Consider the following 16,364-nt stretch of genomic DNA (forward strand, 5'->3'; position numbering starts at 1 on the left):
GGTAAGAAGAAAAGAAACCTTTCCCTTCAAAGGAGAGAGGGCACAGAAGTCGTAATAAATTTGAAAATGTTTTGGATATTTCATTATTTCAAATAATATTTCGTTTGTATCATAAATATATTTTTCAATCAATCTTTTCAACGAATCTCATATACAATTAGGTTTGTTTGGATTGGGCTTTATTTCCCCAAATTTATTTGCTTACATCATCATTACAATTTTCAATACACCTTTTTACTTTTTCAATTACCTTTTTATCTCACATACATCACATCACAAAAAATGCTACTGTAAAAATATCTCTAATAATTCACAATTCAAACAGACCTATGATATAAAAAGTGCTATAATAATTATTTCAAATAATACTCTATCCAAACAAATTGTTGTATTCAAACAGTAAATTGTTCTTTTTGTTGTATGAGTTGAAGATCAAGTGAAGCCGCACAGCTTTCATTTACTCCAAACACTTGCACAACGAATCATTAAAAGTAGAGTTTAGCTCCCTAATGTCCTTTTCATTAAAAATTTCAACCATTAGCTGGATCCCTCATTTGTCGTGAGCCCTATTTGGCAAATCCATTTTTGTTCAGTAGTAGCTATTTTAACATCCCAACGAACCACAAAAATGTCCTACTAGCAAAAAGTTACACTCCCATTACCACGAATTCTTACTCAGCACAAATAGTTCCAAATTGCATTTAGAGAGATGATAGTAGTATTGTTGAGGTTTAGATTTAATCCGGATAAAATCTAAATTCAACAAAACATTTGGTTAACGATTTAGACCTACTTGTGACTACAATTATGTGGTAAAAATGTAATTATTAGAGTTAATTTTTTTTTTGGGTCATAATTCTATAAACACGATAAACTTCTCAGAAATGTGCTGTACAACTTTTGGAAATATATCACCTGGCAAAAGTTGACAAGCCTCAAACTAAATTGAATGGATTACCAACGGAACCCCCTTGTTCCTCCAGCATACAGATAGGTGATACAAATCATCTTCCAGTATTGATAGGTACTAAGTGTGTTTTTTCATTGGGCAGGGTTACGATTGTTCAATTCATGGAAATTGAGAAAATATAAGCCTGTAATATACTAATCCCAAGTCCCACACCGGATCTGACAACTTCCGTCCATAAAGACTCCGTTGACTTTGACAAACTCTAAACAGGCAATTAGGTTTTGCGTTCATGAAGATTAAAATCAGGAAACAAGTGCGTCATTTGTGGCTATTCTGAATGAGAAATATATACTATCTTTGTCCTTTCTTTTATAGAAACCATAGCAGCAAATAGACCGGAAAAGAAGGAAAAAGAGAAGATTTGCAACTAGAAAATGAATACATGATGGAGGCCACGAGTTACAACCTTCGCATGCAGAATATACAACTGAGTGGGCTTCAAGCACGACGCAACCCTCTCCTCCGGAAGCCATTAGGGTTTTCAGACAAATTATCAGCGCTTCGAGGATTGCTTTTTCTGGCATTTTCCATGTAAAGTAGGGTTTTCCTCCTTGCCCTCACAGTTTGAAGATTGAGAGCAAAGAGCTTTAGCATTTTCTGGTTTCTGCTCTTCTTTTTCATTTCTTTAACTTGACTAGTGGCACGCAGAACTAGCCAATATATATGCTTAAGAAGGTGTATAGGTTTCTCTCTCGAGAACAAGAGAGAACCCTTTTAAGAACTAGCAAGCATAAATGCTTTTAGGCAAGATAAGACAGTCGAATCTTGAAGAAACCACACAGAAATTCGGTAGAGCAAGAGTATAGAGACTCTCTTGACAAAAAAAAAGAGTATAGAGACTCTCACACAAGTTGTTTGTCGTGTAAATCCCACTTCAACCAGGATAATGGTAAGAACATAAATGCACCCGTAAAGAAAATTGAAGTCGTACAAAGTATTCATTATTCAGTTAATCTTACTCTAATTTCCGCCCATTGGGCCTGATTAGAAATGCAGTAGCATTAATGTTTCAGGAAAAAGTGCAAAAAAAAAAAAGAACTGTTACAAAAACCAATTGTAGCTACAATTAACAGTTGCTATATTCTACAACGTTCCTTTCTCGGGGAAAAGCCTCTGATCCATCTACAGAGACAGAGGGCAATAGATTCGCTGGATCCCTGGGGAAAGCCACAAGTTAAGAAACAGCAAGAAAAACAGCAAAAGTTAAATTCAGTGACAGAAACACTTGACCCTCTATGAGACCAGAAATAGCAAAGGCAAATTAGAACACTATGAAATGGACTCTCAATCAAATACCAAACCGCAAAAGAAGTTAAAAATGTTCAAAATCAGGTACAATCATGTAAAACCGAAAAGGGGTACTGAGATCTTACTCATAAACTGAAACAAAACAACAAAATTTAATAAGACAAGAAACAAACTAGTGATACAGCAGAAGAATGATGAAATGATTATCAAGTCAAAAGTGTAGAGCTCCCTTCAATCCAAAGAAGGATCTAACATGAGGTAATGCAGCTCCTGACATATGCAAGCCACAATCCTATCCACGCAAAACTCCAAAGATGGGATAGGGCTGAGGGATCCATAGGTCAGCAGCTCTATCTTCCCCCGCTAAGATCCTCTATTGGACTTCAAGGAGCTCCACTCCAAAACCCTAATCCCACCTCCGACAAAAAAAGTCAACCCCTCCCCCAAAAGCAACGAAAAGACACCGCACAAAGCTCACTACCCCATAACCCGAATCAGCCTAAAAAATCTTCATCAGCTCAAAAAACCCTCGTAACCACAAACTGGATCGATCTACCATCTCGTCTATATCCTTTAAAAAGGAGCCAAAAGTAAAGGACGAGAAAGCAAAAAGCTTTACATCCTCCAAACCCTTTACTTGTATAGATCTACTGGTTGAGTTTAGAGAGGAAAAAAAATGAATCTAAAAGATCTATGAGCATGAATCTAGGAGAAGTTGAAGCCATGGTTATTGAGCTCAATCTCCAAGATCAAACCAGTTCTTAACAAGCAAACCTTAATCGAGGAAGAGGTTCCTGAACAGAAGATTAGCTGGATGCTATCACCTAACATCTTGCTTTTAATGGAACCACAAGTCTGAGAAAATCAGAATGACAAGGGGACAATATATAGAGACTTTGGAAGATGAGAAGTGGTGGGTGGGGGGTCGGCAAAGGCTGTTTATCTTGCATCCATTATCAGTTATCACTGAAAAGTCTCGGGAAGCGTCTTTTTGGGCTTGGTAATTGATTAGATTCCCTCTGGAGCCTTTGAAAATCACATGCTTTGTCACAGCCTATGCTATACTACCAACCACAAATGCATGTATACACGCTCAACCTCAGCCCTCGAGTCACAAACGCTCCCATTTTTAACGTTGCACAGTCTACTGTGTCTATTACCTGTGAATAAAAGGTATTTTCTCGGGTAGGAAAATAGAAAAATACTGGTCTACGAGAGTACCTTTTTAACATTAAAAAACCTGTGTCCTACATTATGGAATGAGGAAAGTGCATTTGGTGCGAAGCTTTTCCAACTGTGTTGCCTTGTCCTAAGCATTTAAAGGGATTTGAAGACGGGGATTCGTTTCGTGTGGGATGGTCTTTGAGAGATGCTGTGTTCCTCGCTCCAGCTTGTCGATGGATAAATTTTGGAGTTGCACTAATGGGGATTCTTAACCTTGGTGGAAGACAAGTTTCGCCCGGATTTGTCTAGGTGGAATTGATTCATGCCGCACTAGAGTAATGGTAAATTTCAAGTCTCATTTGCATAACTATAATTGTATATGAATTACAGGCAGTATTGATTCGTGAATTAAATATTAGTTAAGATTAGAGTTATGCTATTTTGCACGTAAATTTACTCTGTCTCTAGTTATATTATTGTTTTATAAGTGAATTTTCTCGTCGTAAATAATTTTTATACAATTTACTTATATATATATACTTTTTACCTTTTCTATTAGTATTATTATTACATATTATGAAGTCTGTTATTTTACTAGTGGTTTGAAGGGAAAAAAAAGTACGTCTGTACGCCCGAACGAAATAAATAATAGAAGAGAGTAATTAATCAAGTATAACTAGTCATAAAATCCCCATAATAGTGATATATAAGCTATGGCGTTCTTTTTAGATTTTTGGAAAACCAATAATGACGACTACCTCAAAGGAAGGGGGTAAATAAAGGCGAACTTGACTAAATCTCAGGGTTAAGCCTTGAGAGACAGAACAAATAAAGGAAATTGTTTGGACAGGTTTGTTTGGATTGCTTCATATTTCCCCAATTTTATTTGCTTACATCATCTTTACAATTTTCAATACACCTTTTTATCTTACCAATATCTTTTTATCTCACATACATCACATCACAAAAAGTACTACAGTAAAAATATCTCAAATAATTCCAAATAACTTACAATCCAAACAGACCTGGACCAAAAATATTTTGCTTGTATTATAAACACATTTTTCAACTCACCTTTTTATATTTTCAATCACCTTTTTATCTCACATACATCAAATCACAAAAAATACTATAATAATTATTTCAAATAATATTTTAAATAATACCCTATCCAAACAAACCCTTGCCTTCTATTGGGTGAAGTCACGGTACTAACGTAAGATTGGTCGCAGGCAAACAAAACCGACAAAATCTAGTCTTAGATCTGCACAGGTACTGGCGACTGGCGCTGATGACTATACCTAACCACGGAAATAACCTCACCCACATTTCTTCTTTACTCTCCTGGTTTATCCTGACACGTGTCAATTATAGACAAGGACTGCGAGATTTCCAAATAAAGAGGAAAGTTGGCCCACACCATAATTCTTCTGGACTTTCCAGCTGTCGAGGTAAGATGGGCTTGGGCTTTTCACTGGATATCCAGTCAGAATGGATACGGGCAACACCTCCACGTTCCAATTCCCTGTCTAGCAGTACATCGTTCAGCGTCAGAGACCGGCCCGGGATACAATATGTGTGCCCAAATTTATTGGACTTGGCTTCTATAATCCATGGTGCATCCTAATTCATCTGCTCGACCGATATGTTGGATTCTTTTACTTTTTATGTTTAGATAGAAAAAAAAAAGTTGTTTGTTTTCCAAGGAAAAAAGATATTTTGGCAGCAATTTACCTCACTTTTTGGTTCTTTAAATTGTTGGAGATTTACCACATGAAAATAGTTGGAGCTTCTTATCTCATTTTTTGTAATTTCTATTGAAACTCTATTGTAAACTTTTTAGTTGAAAAAACACTTATTAGTAGTTTCATATATATATATATATATATATATATGCGTGTGTGTTTATAAACGGTTATGTAGTTGATAGTGCGAGTTAATTTAGTAAAATTTAGATTTTGGTAATCTACAAAGTATTTAATTATTGTAATTAAGGGATTTTTTATTTTTTTTTGCAATTAGCATATTGGAGTCATTTAGGAATGAGTATATATATATAAAAAAAAAGATAAGGAAAAAGGGTTTAAAGTTCTTATGATTTTTGACTTAGGTTTGAAATTGGGTAACCTTTTAAGCAATTTTAAACCTATTCCAATTTTCCTTTCCAAAAAAAAAAAAAAAAACCTATTCATTCAAATATTAAAATCAGAAATGCTATGGGAATGAAAATTGACAATGACAAAAATGCACAAACTGTATGATTCCCAAACCCTCGTAAATAACAAACTACTCCTTAGCAATTTTGGAAGAGAATTTCGCTAGGGTTTAATATCCCCCATTTCTAGGCTATCTTCTTCTCCATTTCCTGCACAGGACACCTGAACCCCTGCTCCTTCTCTCTCGAATCCATCCCCGTATCGAAACCAGCCAATCCGAATCTTCATCGAATCCCCTTTCTTCGAAGCTATTACTTTCCTCTATCATGGGTAAGATTCATTTTCGGTAAATCTTTGCGTTTTAATTTTTCTGATCAGTTTTTTTTTTCCTTGGATTTGGAAGTAAACTTGAACTTTGAATGGTGTATATGCGTAGATATTGAAGAGGAGATTAAGGCTCTCCAACTTGACTCCTCTGGTATAAGTACTTCAATTTTTAGTACAGTTAATACTTACTTTTTATTTTGAATTTCTTTTCCCATTTTTTAAATCATTTTTTGGTTCGTTGTTGCTAGCAGAAGATATTGTTACTGGTAATGCTAATGGCGAAGAAGATGCTAAGCCAAACGATGTTGTTAAACCTGATGAAAAAGATGAAGGTGGATAAAATTAATTGATGAATCACTTTGACTGATTAGACTTGTTTTTGCTCTTGGCATATGATGGCTTTTTAATATGCTTAGACATAGAAGAATTGTGAAATTGTTGTGTCTTTGTGGTTACGAATTCTTCTGATGTTGTTGTAGGTTTGAAAGATGTGGCAAATGCAAATGCTCCCCCCCCAGCTGGTGTTGAGCTGAAAGGCACCTCAGCAGGTCTCTCTCTCTCTCTCTCTCTCTCTCTGTGTTTTTTGTTGGTTCTTTTCTTGTCTGTTCTACCACTCGCTGAATGTGGAATGTGTACCGTTATATTGAAGAAACTCTGTGGAGGTCGTTGTATAGTTTATACTTGTTCTTTCAATTCGATAAGCTTTTCTAATACTTTTGGTACAATTTCTTGTTTATTCAGTGAAAGAAAAAGAAACGCCTGCACCTGAAGTTGTTGAAGATGAGGTGGAAGAGAGCACAAAGCGACATTTGAATGTTGTGTTTATTGGTCATGTTGGTAAGATAAAGTTTTCTTCATCAATTCTAATTATATAGTTATTGAAGGCTCTAATTCTTTTTTTGACCATAAGGAACCCTATTGCTTGTTACTAAGGATGTTGATTTTGTGTAGGTGCTCGACTTCGTCATTTGTACTATCTTGGTAGTGTAGTTGTAATTTACTAGATTGTTTTTCTCTTTCTTTTCCTTATTATGCTCAATTAGGCTGGTTTTTTCCTATTATTTTGAGGGGGAAAGCCATTCACTGACTGCCAACACTCTCCAATGCACGAAAACTACCTGAAAATAAAGAAATGCTGTCACAGGGATTAATGCAAACTTTTTATTAATAAACTAGTCAGGACATTTTAAAGTTTTTAGGTAGATCTTTCCTGAGTTGATGCTACTGTACATTTTTCAACGCTTAGTAGAATATTTATCTTTCTCTGATGCCTTTTATCTAAAGTCAGTTTCAGTCAGTTTCGGAGATACTCCTCTCTTGTTATGCTATGAGTTTTTTGTAATCTGCAAACTGTATGCTTGTTAGTGCCGTTAGTCGTGGTTTGATGTGAAGTAACTATGACTCTGTTTTTCATTGGTTCTTTATTTAACTAAACAGTCAGTTGTTTTAGTTGTCTAATGACTTTGAATTGCTTTGGATTGTGCATGCCATTTCCAAGTATCTATTTGGGCTTCAAAATAGAAAGTTTGGTTAAGATTTGAACATTTGTAATATATCAGGGAGTTACCTTAGATTGGCTTTGAATTGCAGATGCTGGCAAGTCAACTACAGGGGGACAGATATTGTTTTTAAGCGGTCAAGTTGATGATCGAACTATTCAGAAATATGAAAAAGAGGCAAAGGACAAAAGCAGAGAGAGTTGGTAAGGCTCATTTGTTTCTTAGTTGTGCTTCTCAATCCTGATTGTGAAAAATGTCAAATGGATGTTTTGTGCAACTGCTATTTCTGATGGAGGAGAGGGAAACTCTGGAACAATGTTCTATGAGTCCTTTTGGATTGGGTGTTTCTAGAAATTTTACTGTACATTTTGTTGATTTAAAAAAAAGGATGGATGTTTTAGGGGTGTATTTTGAGGCATTATTGTGCCTCAAAATTAAAATCCCACCTTCACTCTTTGGCATTATTGTGGCGAACCGCCATCCCTATCATGAATCTCCCTCTCAACCACCTTCCCTACCGCAATCCTCCCTCTCTCCCATCCCAATCCTCTCCCCCCCTCCACCACCACAATTTCTTGCGACCCTCCTCTGCCCTAGCAGCATCACTAGCCGCTCAGTGCTGCTTCCTTCTCCCCTCCATCTCTTCTCTGTCCTCCTCCCCCATCTTTCCACTCCACAATGCCCTCCATCTCGCAAATCTGGTCCTGCAACCAGATTTGGTCTGGGGGAAGATCTGTAAGGGGACGGGGACGGGGACGGGGAAGAGGAGAAGGGAGGGGAGGGGTTGTGGATGTTGGCGGGATGGGGAAGGAGGAAGGGAGAAGAGGTGGTGGAATGGAGGGGAGGGTGGCGGGGAAGGAAGTGGAGGGTGAAGGTGGGGATGGAAGGAAAGAGGGGGAGGAAGGGGCGGTAGTGTTGGTGTGGGGTGAGTGAGGTTTGTTTTTTGGGGGGGGAGGGGAGGGAGGGAGGTGGCGGCAGTATTGGTGGAAGTGGGGTGAGTGAGATGGTGGTTGGGGATGGTCTTGAAAGGAGAAGGGGTGGTATTCTGTTAGGGTGGTTGTGTGTTTTATGGGATGTTTTTAGGTGATTGGTGTGTTGTCTAGGTGTTTTTTGGGAGGTTACTGGATTTTGTTGGAAAAAAACTTGCTTTTAAAAAACTTCCAATTCAAACCTAGCCACTATAAATTTTTATTCATTATTTTTCCTTCACATGTTTCAACTGCATTTCACTTTGCCAATAGTCTCTCAGTGCCTTTGAACTTTGTTTCTTGTGTTATTAGCCTTTTACCTCCAACCTCTTTTGATAATTTTCTTCGCTGCAACAGTGTGCACATTTGCCATATATGCTATGGTTGTTGTGCATGGCTATAAGCTATGGTTATGTTAGACATCTTATTTGTTTGTCATGTCTTTGACAGTACTTGCTGTTTCAGGGCTTAATGCTTACTATGCATGTCGGAATAGTTGTGATAGATAACTTTACCTGAATTGATGGTATGCAAGGAATAGAGAGATTAATCTTTTGTGGCGAGTAACTTTCACTTTCATATTATTAGAATTCAATATATTAATTATCTAATTGGAATGGGTAGTTCTGGTTTCTTTGTGGCTTTCTTATTTGAGATGCTGTACGAATGTCAAGTTAATGTGTAAAAATCATTGTTTTGCCTTATTTGAGATGCAGTACGAATGTCAAGATAATGTGTAAAAATCATTGTTTTGCCTGTTTGTTAATTGCTGACTTGTTTTTGTTTTAGTTTCTTTGTCATTGTTGATCTAATACAAGCTTGCTTAAATAGTCTTTCTGACAGTCGTTTCCTTTAACCAGGTATATGGCTTATATTATGGATACAAATGAAGAAGAGAGGGTCAAGGTACAAAATTTTGTCTCCATTGCCTGTTTTGTTTTGCTGGGAGAATTTCTGTTATTCAAATTTTTGTTGCAGGGTTTGCTGTTTTAAGTAATTAGTTCATTTATTCTTTTTTTGCATACTCTGAGTTTGTTTCTCTTACTGTTGAATTTATTATTGCTGGTTTTAGCAGATTCTTGATTTGTTTTCTTTGGAGGTTGTTGTTTTATCCTTGTTTATTTCTCGTTATAGGGAAAAACAGTTGAGGTTGGACGTGCACATTTTGAAACAGCGACGACTAGATTTACGATTCTGGATGCTCCGGTATACTGCTTTTCTTTTCTTTTGAGCTTCTTATCTGTTCTCCTTTGAAGCTTGATGCACAAATTCTGAAGCGTGTATGCAAATATTAAGCACCTCAAATTAACAATATCAGAATTGCATGAAGTGCAGAGCATAGTAACAAGCTATGAGCTATTCCAATGTGCATATCCACTGTTTTTTAATTACTACCTCATTTTGTCCTGTTTGGTTGCAATATATCGAGTACTTTCTGTTCATACCTTTTTGTTTGATAGTGTATCAATGTAGTATTTATTTCTCAATCAATGTGAGAAGTCCTGCATTCTGATTCTGAATATTGACCCATCTCACGAAAATCAGGAAGTAGGAAGGCAGTTTTGGTAAATTAGAGCATCTGCCATCTTATTGGAAAAAGAAACTTGTGACCTACTTAATCTAATTATATATGCATAGACAATGGTTAAAAGTCCCTGTCACATATTTTTACAGATTTGTTTCTTGTCTATATGTGTGAATGCTCGTCAGAACATTCCAATTGAGATTTTACTACAAACTCAAAATTTATAGTTTCTGTTTCCAGGCATTTAGTGTACTTTGGCAAAATTGAAGTTTTCAATTAGATTTGGACCTTTAAGCATTTTGTGCAATGTTGCATTGCATTGATCTCTTACAATAATCGTTGGCAAAATCTGGAAGTATGCTGTCCTTTAAGGGTTTCAACTGACTATCTGATTAGAGGCAGTTATTCAAGCAGGGGATGAAAAACTGTTGGACCTCTTTCTTAAAACCTGTAATTCTGGGGAAGATATTTCTGCAATTTCTTTGAAGAGCAATTTTATAGTTAGTATTATATTCAAAAGAAGACATGAAAGAAGATGAACTGATTAAAGAAAGGCTTATAGTGCCAGAATTTGAGATTTGGTTTGTTGATTGTGAATATTCTATTTTCCTTGATACCTGCTTTGAGATCCTTTCAATCTATCATTCACAAGCAAGGCTAATAAAAGCTTGTGTGTCTAATTTTTAGGGTCATAAAAGTTATGTCCCCAACATGATTAGTGGAGCATCTCAAGCTGATATAGGAGTGCTGGTAAGTATTTTTTTTGATATGTCTGTAGTTCCTTATTGAGCTTTGACAGATTTTCCATTTGTGTTTGTTGATCTATCCCTGCGTTCAACTTTTGTTCCATTCAGGTAATATCTGCTCGAAAGGGTGAATTTGAAACTGGATATGAGAAAGGTGGACAGACGCGCGAACATGTCCAGCTTGCAAAGACTCTTGGAGTCTCTAAGCTACTTGTTGTTGTAAATAAAATGGATGAGCCTACTGTTAACTGGTCAAAAGAAAGGTGTTTTCTCAGATTCTGCCTTTAGGGTACAGATGATACGTGATACTGTATAGAATAGTTTCCAATATTACTCCCTCTTCCCCTTTTTCAGATATGATGAGATTGAGACAAAAATGCTTCCTTTCCTGAGATCTTCAGGTTATAATGTCAAGAAAGGTAATGACACATTTTTTTGGGTTGTTTAATATATTGCTTTACTGTATTTCTTGTTTTCAACGGATCTGTCTGCTCACTACTTTGTATTTCTTGTCAATTATTGTGAGAGATACATCTATAAAGTTGGTCATATAACCTTCTTCTCCATATGTTAATGTTATGGGCATTTCTTTATTGTTTATGTTTATTTTTTGGTTATTTAATTTTTTATTGTGTTTGAGATGTAGATGTACAGTTTCTCCCGATTTCCGGGCTTGTGGGTTCAAATATGAAGACAAGAATAGACAAAAGTATATGCCCTTGGTGGAATGGCCCTTGCCTTTTTGAAGCTCTTGATGCTGTTGAAATTCCTGCACGCGATCCCAAAGGTCCATTTAGGTACAGCATATGACCTAAATTTTTTAAACTTGTCTAATCTTCTTCCTCTTCTTGAGGGGTTATATGTGCTCCCAATTTTCCTGTCTTGGCCAGTCATTTTATTTCTTGTCTCAGTTTTGGTACTTTAAACTTAGATTTAGGTAGAAAACAGGAGTTTATCTGTGATTAGAATCAGTTTTTGATGCTTTTGTTCAATGCCTAAAATTAGTATCGTCTTGTCTATTTTTCTGTGTTGCCGTATTTTTCCTGTGTTGCATCTTTCACTTAAAATGCCTGTCTTACTGCGCCATTGGATGATATTCTCCTGTCAGTTTCTTGAAAAGACCAAGGGTCTACAAAATCAGGTCCTTTTTCAACTGAGTCTCATCTAAGATATTTTATCTCAAATTTTTTGCACCTGTTGAATTTATGTGCTTATGCACAAAATAAGCCATTGATTTTCCTTCCTTTCTCTTACAGAAGTATTAAGGTGATTTTGTTTCAGTAATTAGGTCTGGTTAGGACTGCTGTTTGTTGTTTAAATTTCTTGAGTGTGTTTTCTTTTTGAAAGCAATTTCTGTTTCTTATTCTCTTACATCACTAGTAACATTTTTTTCAAACTTCTAATGTTTGTCTAAATAGAATGCCTATTATTGACAAATTCAAAGACATGGGAACGGTGGTAATGGGCAAAGTTGAATCTGGTAGCATCCGTGAAGGGGATAATTTGTTGGTCATGCCAAACAAGGTGCTGTTTCTAGCACTTAAATGATCTCTCGTATTGATTTCTGTGGTGTTTATTGGGTGGAAACAGTTTGAAAATCAAGGAAAATTTATTATGTAACATTTGTCTAAAACTGCAGGCTCAGGTGAAAGTTGTTGCCATCTTCTGTGATGAAGATAAAGCTAGGCGTGCTGGACCTGGTGAAAATTTGCGGGTGAGGATATCAGGGGTTGAGGAAGAGGAAGTGTTAGCAGGGTTTGTTTTGAGCAGCGTTGGTAAGTTCCTCGTACATTATCTCTCATATTCAGGAAAATCATCTTGGATTTTGAAAATGTAGTCTTCTTTAGTGACGCAGCGAATCAAATTCTACTTTAGTAGTATGATTGTGTGGAGAGCTACAAACTTGTTCTAAAGCTTCATGTGATATGTGTTAAGAACTTTTTGAAGGAAAAAAGGCAACTCCTTTGCATTATATTGGTTTTTGTTGTTAGGAGTTTGATTTGCATAGGAAGTGGATTTGCTTATTTGCATTTCAGGGACATTCATTCATATTTGCTTATCTTCTTTTGGCTGAGACTAGACTTATTTGGAATTTCTACCATGTCTATCTACTAGTTCATTTGCTCGGTGATCCAAATGGATGCAGTCGTGCTAAATGAGTTCTAATCCAGAAAAGTCTTTCCTCTCTCCAAATCAAATTTGGCATTGGTCTAGCTATCGATGTTCTTATGCCAGAAAGGGCTTGAGAAAAATGTCAATGTCACTGCTGTTTTACCACATTCAGCTATTTTTTTTTCTTGTAGCATTGGTTTTTGTTAGGTAGCAAACTTGGTTTTAACCCTGTTTCTGCATCTGCAGCCAAGCCAATACCTGCTGTATCTGAGTTTGTCGCGCAGCTACAGATTTTGGAATTGCTGGATAATGTATGAAGTAAACTCGAATTTATTGTTATACTCCTTTTATCTTCCGTAGTTTTTTCCTTCATTCACATGTTTTGCATGTAACTATATTGAACGCGATTCACATTTTTTTTCAGGCTATTTTTACTGCTGGTTACAAGGCTGTATTGCATATTCATGCTATTGTTGAGGAATGTGAAATTGTTGAACTAATGCAGCAGATTGACCCGAAGACAAAAAAGCTAATGAAGAAGAAACCTCTTTTTGTAAAGAATGGTGCTGTTGTCGTTTGTCGTATCCAGGTTTTATTAAAATGATTAAGTTTACTTCTGATGAGTATTTCTGTATTCTTTGAATGTTTTACATCTTTATCGCTTACCTTCAATCCGTGTTAGTAAGTGACTTGAGCATGTCTTTTAGATCATTCACAATCACATGTCACATGAGGTGTAATGCTGTTCAGTTAACTTTGAGCATGAGGATATCAAGTTTGGGAAGGAAGTCAACTTTGATTAGTGAAAAGGAGGTTAAAGAGAATTAAGCATCTTTTTTAGTTGATATGATTAAACCAAATATCCAAGTTAGCACAGGGTTTCAGACTTTTCCACTTGTCAATTCAGGTTTAGACAAAATGTGAGAGAATCATTGCTTGGGGGGAGAGTGGTAGAGAGGAAGAGAAGGGGTGGGATTAAAGTAATTATGCATTCAATGGTGTTTTTATGTTCATATGTGAAATTGCTTTTTTAATTGCATATCCTCTCAGTTTTATGCTTGTAATTGTAATGTTTAACTTGAAGTTTGTGTTAAAATGTGCTTCTCAGGTGAATAATTTGATGTGTGTTGAGAAATTCTCTGATTTTCCACAGCTTGGACGCTTCACTCTTCGAACTGAAGGTGACAAAGTCTTTCCTTTTCTTGGTGGTTTTCACATATATCTTATTCTCTGTTGCCTGTACTCTTGACATTAATTTGAAATGTCTGCAGGGAAAACTGTTGCTGTGGGAAAAGTTACTAGCCTTCCATCCATAGGTGATCGTGCTTAAAACAATTTTGACATGAGGTAGGAAGTTTTGCTTATTTTTGCCATGTGAAGTTGAAAAAAGAAATGAAGGATGAAAACACTTATCAAGAGAAAACTGCTAATTTTCGGCCAATGGAATGAACACAAATTAGTTATCTGTTGCAAAAGTTCTGGCCAGAAGACTCCGGGAAATAGGAAATGTCTATAAGCATCAAGGTTTAAAAAGTTCTCTTGGTCTTTGGTGACTTAAAGAATGCAAGGAATTAGGCTGAACTGAGAGTTAAGAAATGAGAATGCTGGTTGCTGGTTAAAATGCTGACCTTGGAGAAGTTAGAAATATGTGGAAAGAGTAAGGGGAACTAGAGAAAAACCACCTGTAATTGTTGAGATCAAATAGAGAATTTCATTTTGTTGGTCAGTAGAGGTTTGAGGGACGGAGAAGATTGATTGCATAAATTGGTTTTTTTTTTTTTGGACGGTGCAATGTATTTTTGAAGTGCATATTGGGTATAATGAGTTCAATATCCAAATTTGCTGACCACTTGGAACAGTCCAAAGGAATAAATGTTGTTAATCATGATGTAGTTATCAGTTAGAATGGTTGAAAGACCAATTCTTTTATGCTTTGAAGACAATCTTGTGTAAAGACCTGCATGCCATGTTCTCTCATTGTGAATCAGGAACATGCCCCAAAGCTTACATTTAGACAGACAGTCGCTAAAATCATAGAAGCCATCTATTCTTTGGTTTAGTCTGCTTGGGCTATGCACCTCTCAACTTTTTGTATGTGATAGATGTTCTCAGGCTGTGCTTTGCAACTCAGGCACTAGGCTCTTGCACAGACATCATCCTTTTGTAATTAACCTCTCTGAGAGACCTCAGTCTTGCCTCTGTGAGAGATGTCAAATATCCAGCGCATGGTTATTTCCAACCTGTTTATTGTTATAGACGGGGTATGGGTAATTCAGCGAGACGTACACATTTCTGAACTATCTACTGTATTTAATCTGCTTTCTTCTGCTGCTACACTTGGATAATAAATGCATATGCTTGCCTGCTTGTTCCTTTGTTACCTATGGGATTGATAATGTAGTTGATTATTCATTTTGTTACTGCCTTGAGGATAACAGCGGCTTCAACAACTGTCGTGATCTCTGGCATATGATCCAAGGGTAGATGGATGTCTGTTGTTTAATTGAAATATGATGTCTATGGACTAGGGTCATTAGCTAACTTGATTGTATAGCTTTTTGTGAGCCAAAACTGAGACAATTTAGCGTTGGTCATGCAGGCTTGGCTTCGAGTGTAAAATTTGAACATACTAGTGCGGCAGCAGAATGAGGTTTTTACCTATTATGGTATCGGTTGCAGATGTGGAAGAAGGTTCATTCGATGGCTCGTGAATCGTGAGACTTGTTATTTTAGTCTGGAATCTGAATAGATTTTCGACTCTTGTGGATGCTCCCGTCTACAATGGTTGGTTGGTTATTGCATTCAGCTGTCATTGGGGTATTTATGTGAAACATAGAAGAGTTTTGTATCTGTATTTGAAGTAAACCTGCATTTACTCATATCGATTGGTTTTGATAGTAGGTTATACCGAGTAGCATGCTTTTATATCATGGTCAGTTTTTTGACCAAATATTTTTCTGTTCACGAGATTAAAGTTTATATTTAACACAGTCAGAGTTATATGTATTTCCTTCCTTCCTCCTGGTGTCTTTTTCCCCTTTGTCCTTTCCCTTTTTGCTTCTTTTTGACGTAATTTTCCACAAGTTAAGCAGCAGAAATTAGATGGGCGTAAATTAGCACTCATCACAGGCCCCCTGCTCTCCTAGTTAAGAGGAATGCCTTGTTTGGATGTTCAGTGGATCAAATTGGTGGGGATACCATCAGATGTCGATTCTCGGGCGCAAGCTCTCAATAGTAGTGTTAATTTGAAGAAGATTTCGAAGATCGTAATTAAATTTGATAAGCTTGACCAGTGGCAGTTGGGGACAGCTAATCTGCGCGAATGTACAATTTGCTTTTAAAATGCAATTTTTTGGTTTTTTTTTTTTTTTTTGGGGTTTTGAAATAAGCCCCACAAGTCGTTTGTTTTTTTTGAAACATAAAAAAAAAGCAATCTTTGGAGAAAATGTAACCCATTTCCCCATATTTTCCGTTTCTTACTTGCGAAATTGGATAATTAATAATAATGGTAAAAGTTTGTAGGAATTCGATGGCTCGTGAATCGTGAGACAATTGAGTTAATTTTCTAATTTCAAGTTTTGCCCGTATTGATCTAAGAATGACAGAGAAAATAACAAGCCTTTCTCCCGTATAAGTTCCCTGGACGTTA

At 36.5% G+C, this 16,364-nt stretch overlaps 1 protein-coding gene and 1 long non-coding RNA gene across 4 annotated transcripts; one reads left to right on the top strand and one right to left on the bottom strand.

Annotated features, from left to right (window-relative positions):
• Positions 1-1,812: 1,812 nt before the first annotated feature.
• Positions 1,813-3,265, bottom strand: LOC113768064. Its single transcript, XR_003468052.1, has 2 exons — positions 2,993-3,265; positions 1,813-2,127 (listed from the first exon to the last, which is right to left on the bottom strand). It is a non-coding gene; the product is annotated as an uncharacterized LOC113768064 (long non-coding RNA).
• Positions 3,266-5,631: 2,366 nt separating this feature from the next.
• LOC113767755 (eukaryotic peptide chain release factor GTP-binding subunit ERF3A) lies at positions 5,632-15,735 on the top strand. 3 transcript variants are annotated; one of them, XM_027311934.1, is made up of 19 exons: positions 5,632-5,868; positions 5,975-6,016; positions 6,114-6,197; positions 6,345-6,413; positions 6,607-6,702; positions 7,456-7,567; positions 9,193-9,238; positions 9,467-9,538; positions 10,545-10,607; positions 10,712-10,866; positions 10,958-11,022; positions 11,250-11,400; positions 12,022-12,127; positions 12,243-12,378; positions 12,962-13,026; positions 13,140-13,304; positions 13,824-13,896; positions 13,987-14,062; positions 15,315-15,735. In XM_027311934.1, the coding sequence occupies exons 1-18, from the start codon at positions 5,865-5,867 to the stop codon at positions 14,043-14,045; spliced, it is 1,563 nt and encodes a 520-aa protein (XP_027167735.1). In that variant the 5' UTR covers positions 5,632-5,864; the 3' UTR covers positions 14,046-14,062; positions 15,315-15,735. The 3 variants fall into 3 exon arrangements, with proteins under 3 accessions (XP_027167735.1, XP_027167736.1, XP_027167737.1); XM_027311935.1 differs by having other exon boundaries at positions 5,633-5,868; positions 6,117-6,197; XM_027311936.1 differs by lacking the exons at positions 5,975-6,016; positions 6,114-6,197 and having other exon boundaries at positions 5,633-5,868.
• Positions 15,736-16,364: the final 629 nt, after the last annotated feature.

Source organism: Coffea eugenioides, chromosome 4 (assembly GCF_003713205.1).
Source record: "Coffea eugenioides isolate CCC68of chromosome 4, Ceug_1.0, whole genome shotgun sequence".
Lineage (NCBI taxonomy): Eukaryota > Viridiplantae > Streptophyta > Magnoliopsida > Gentianales > Rubiaceae > Coffea > Coffea eugenioides.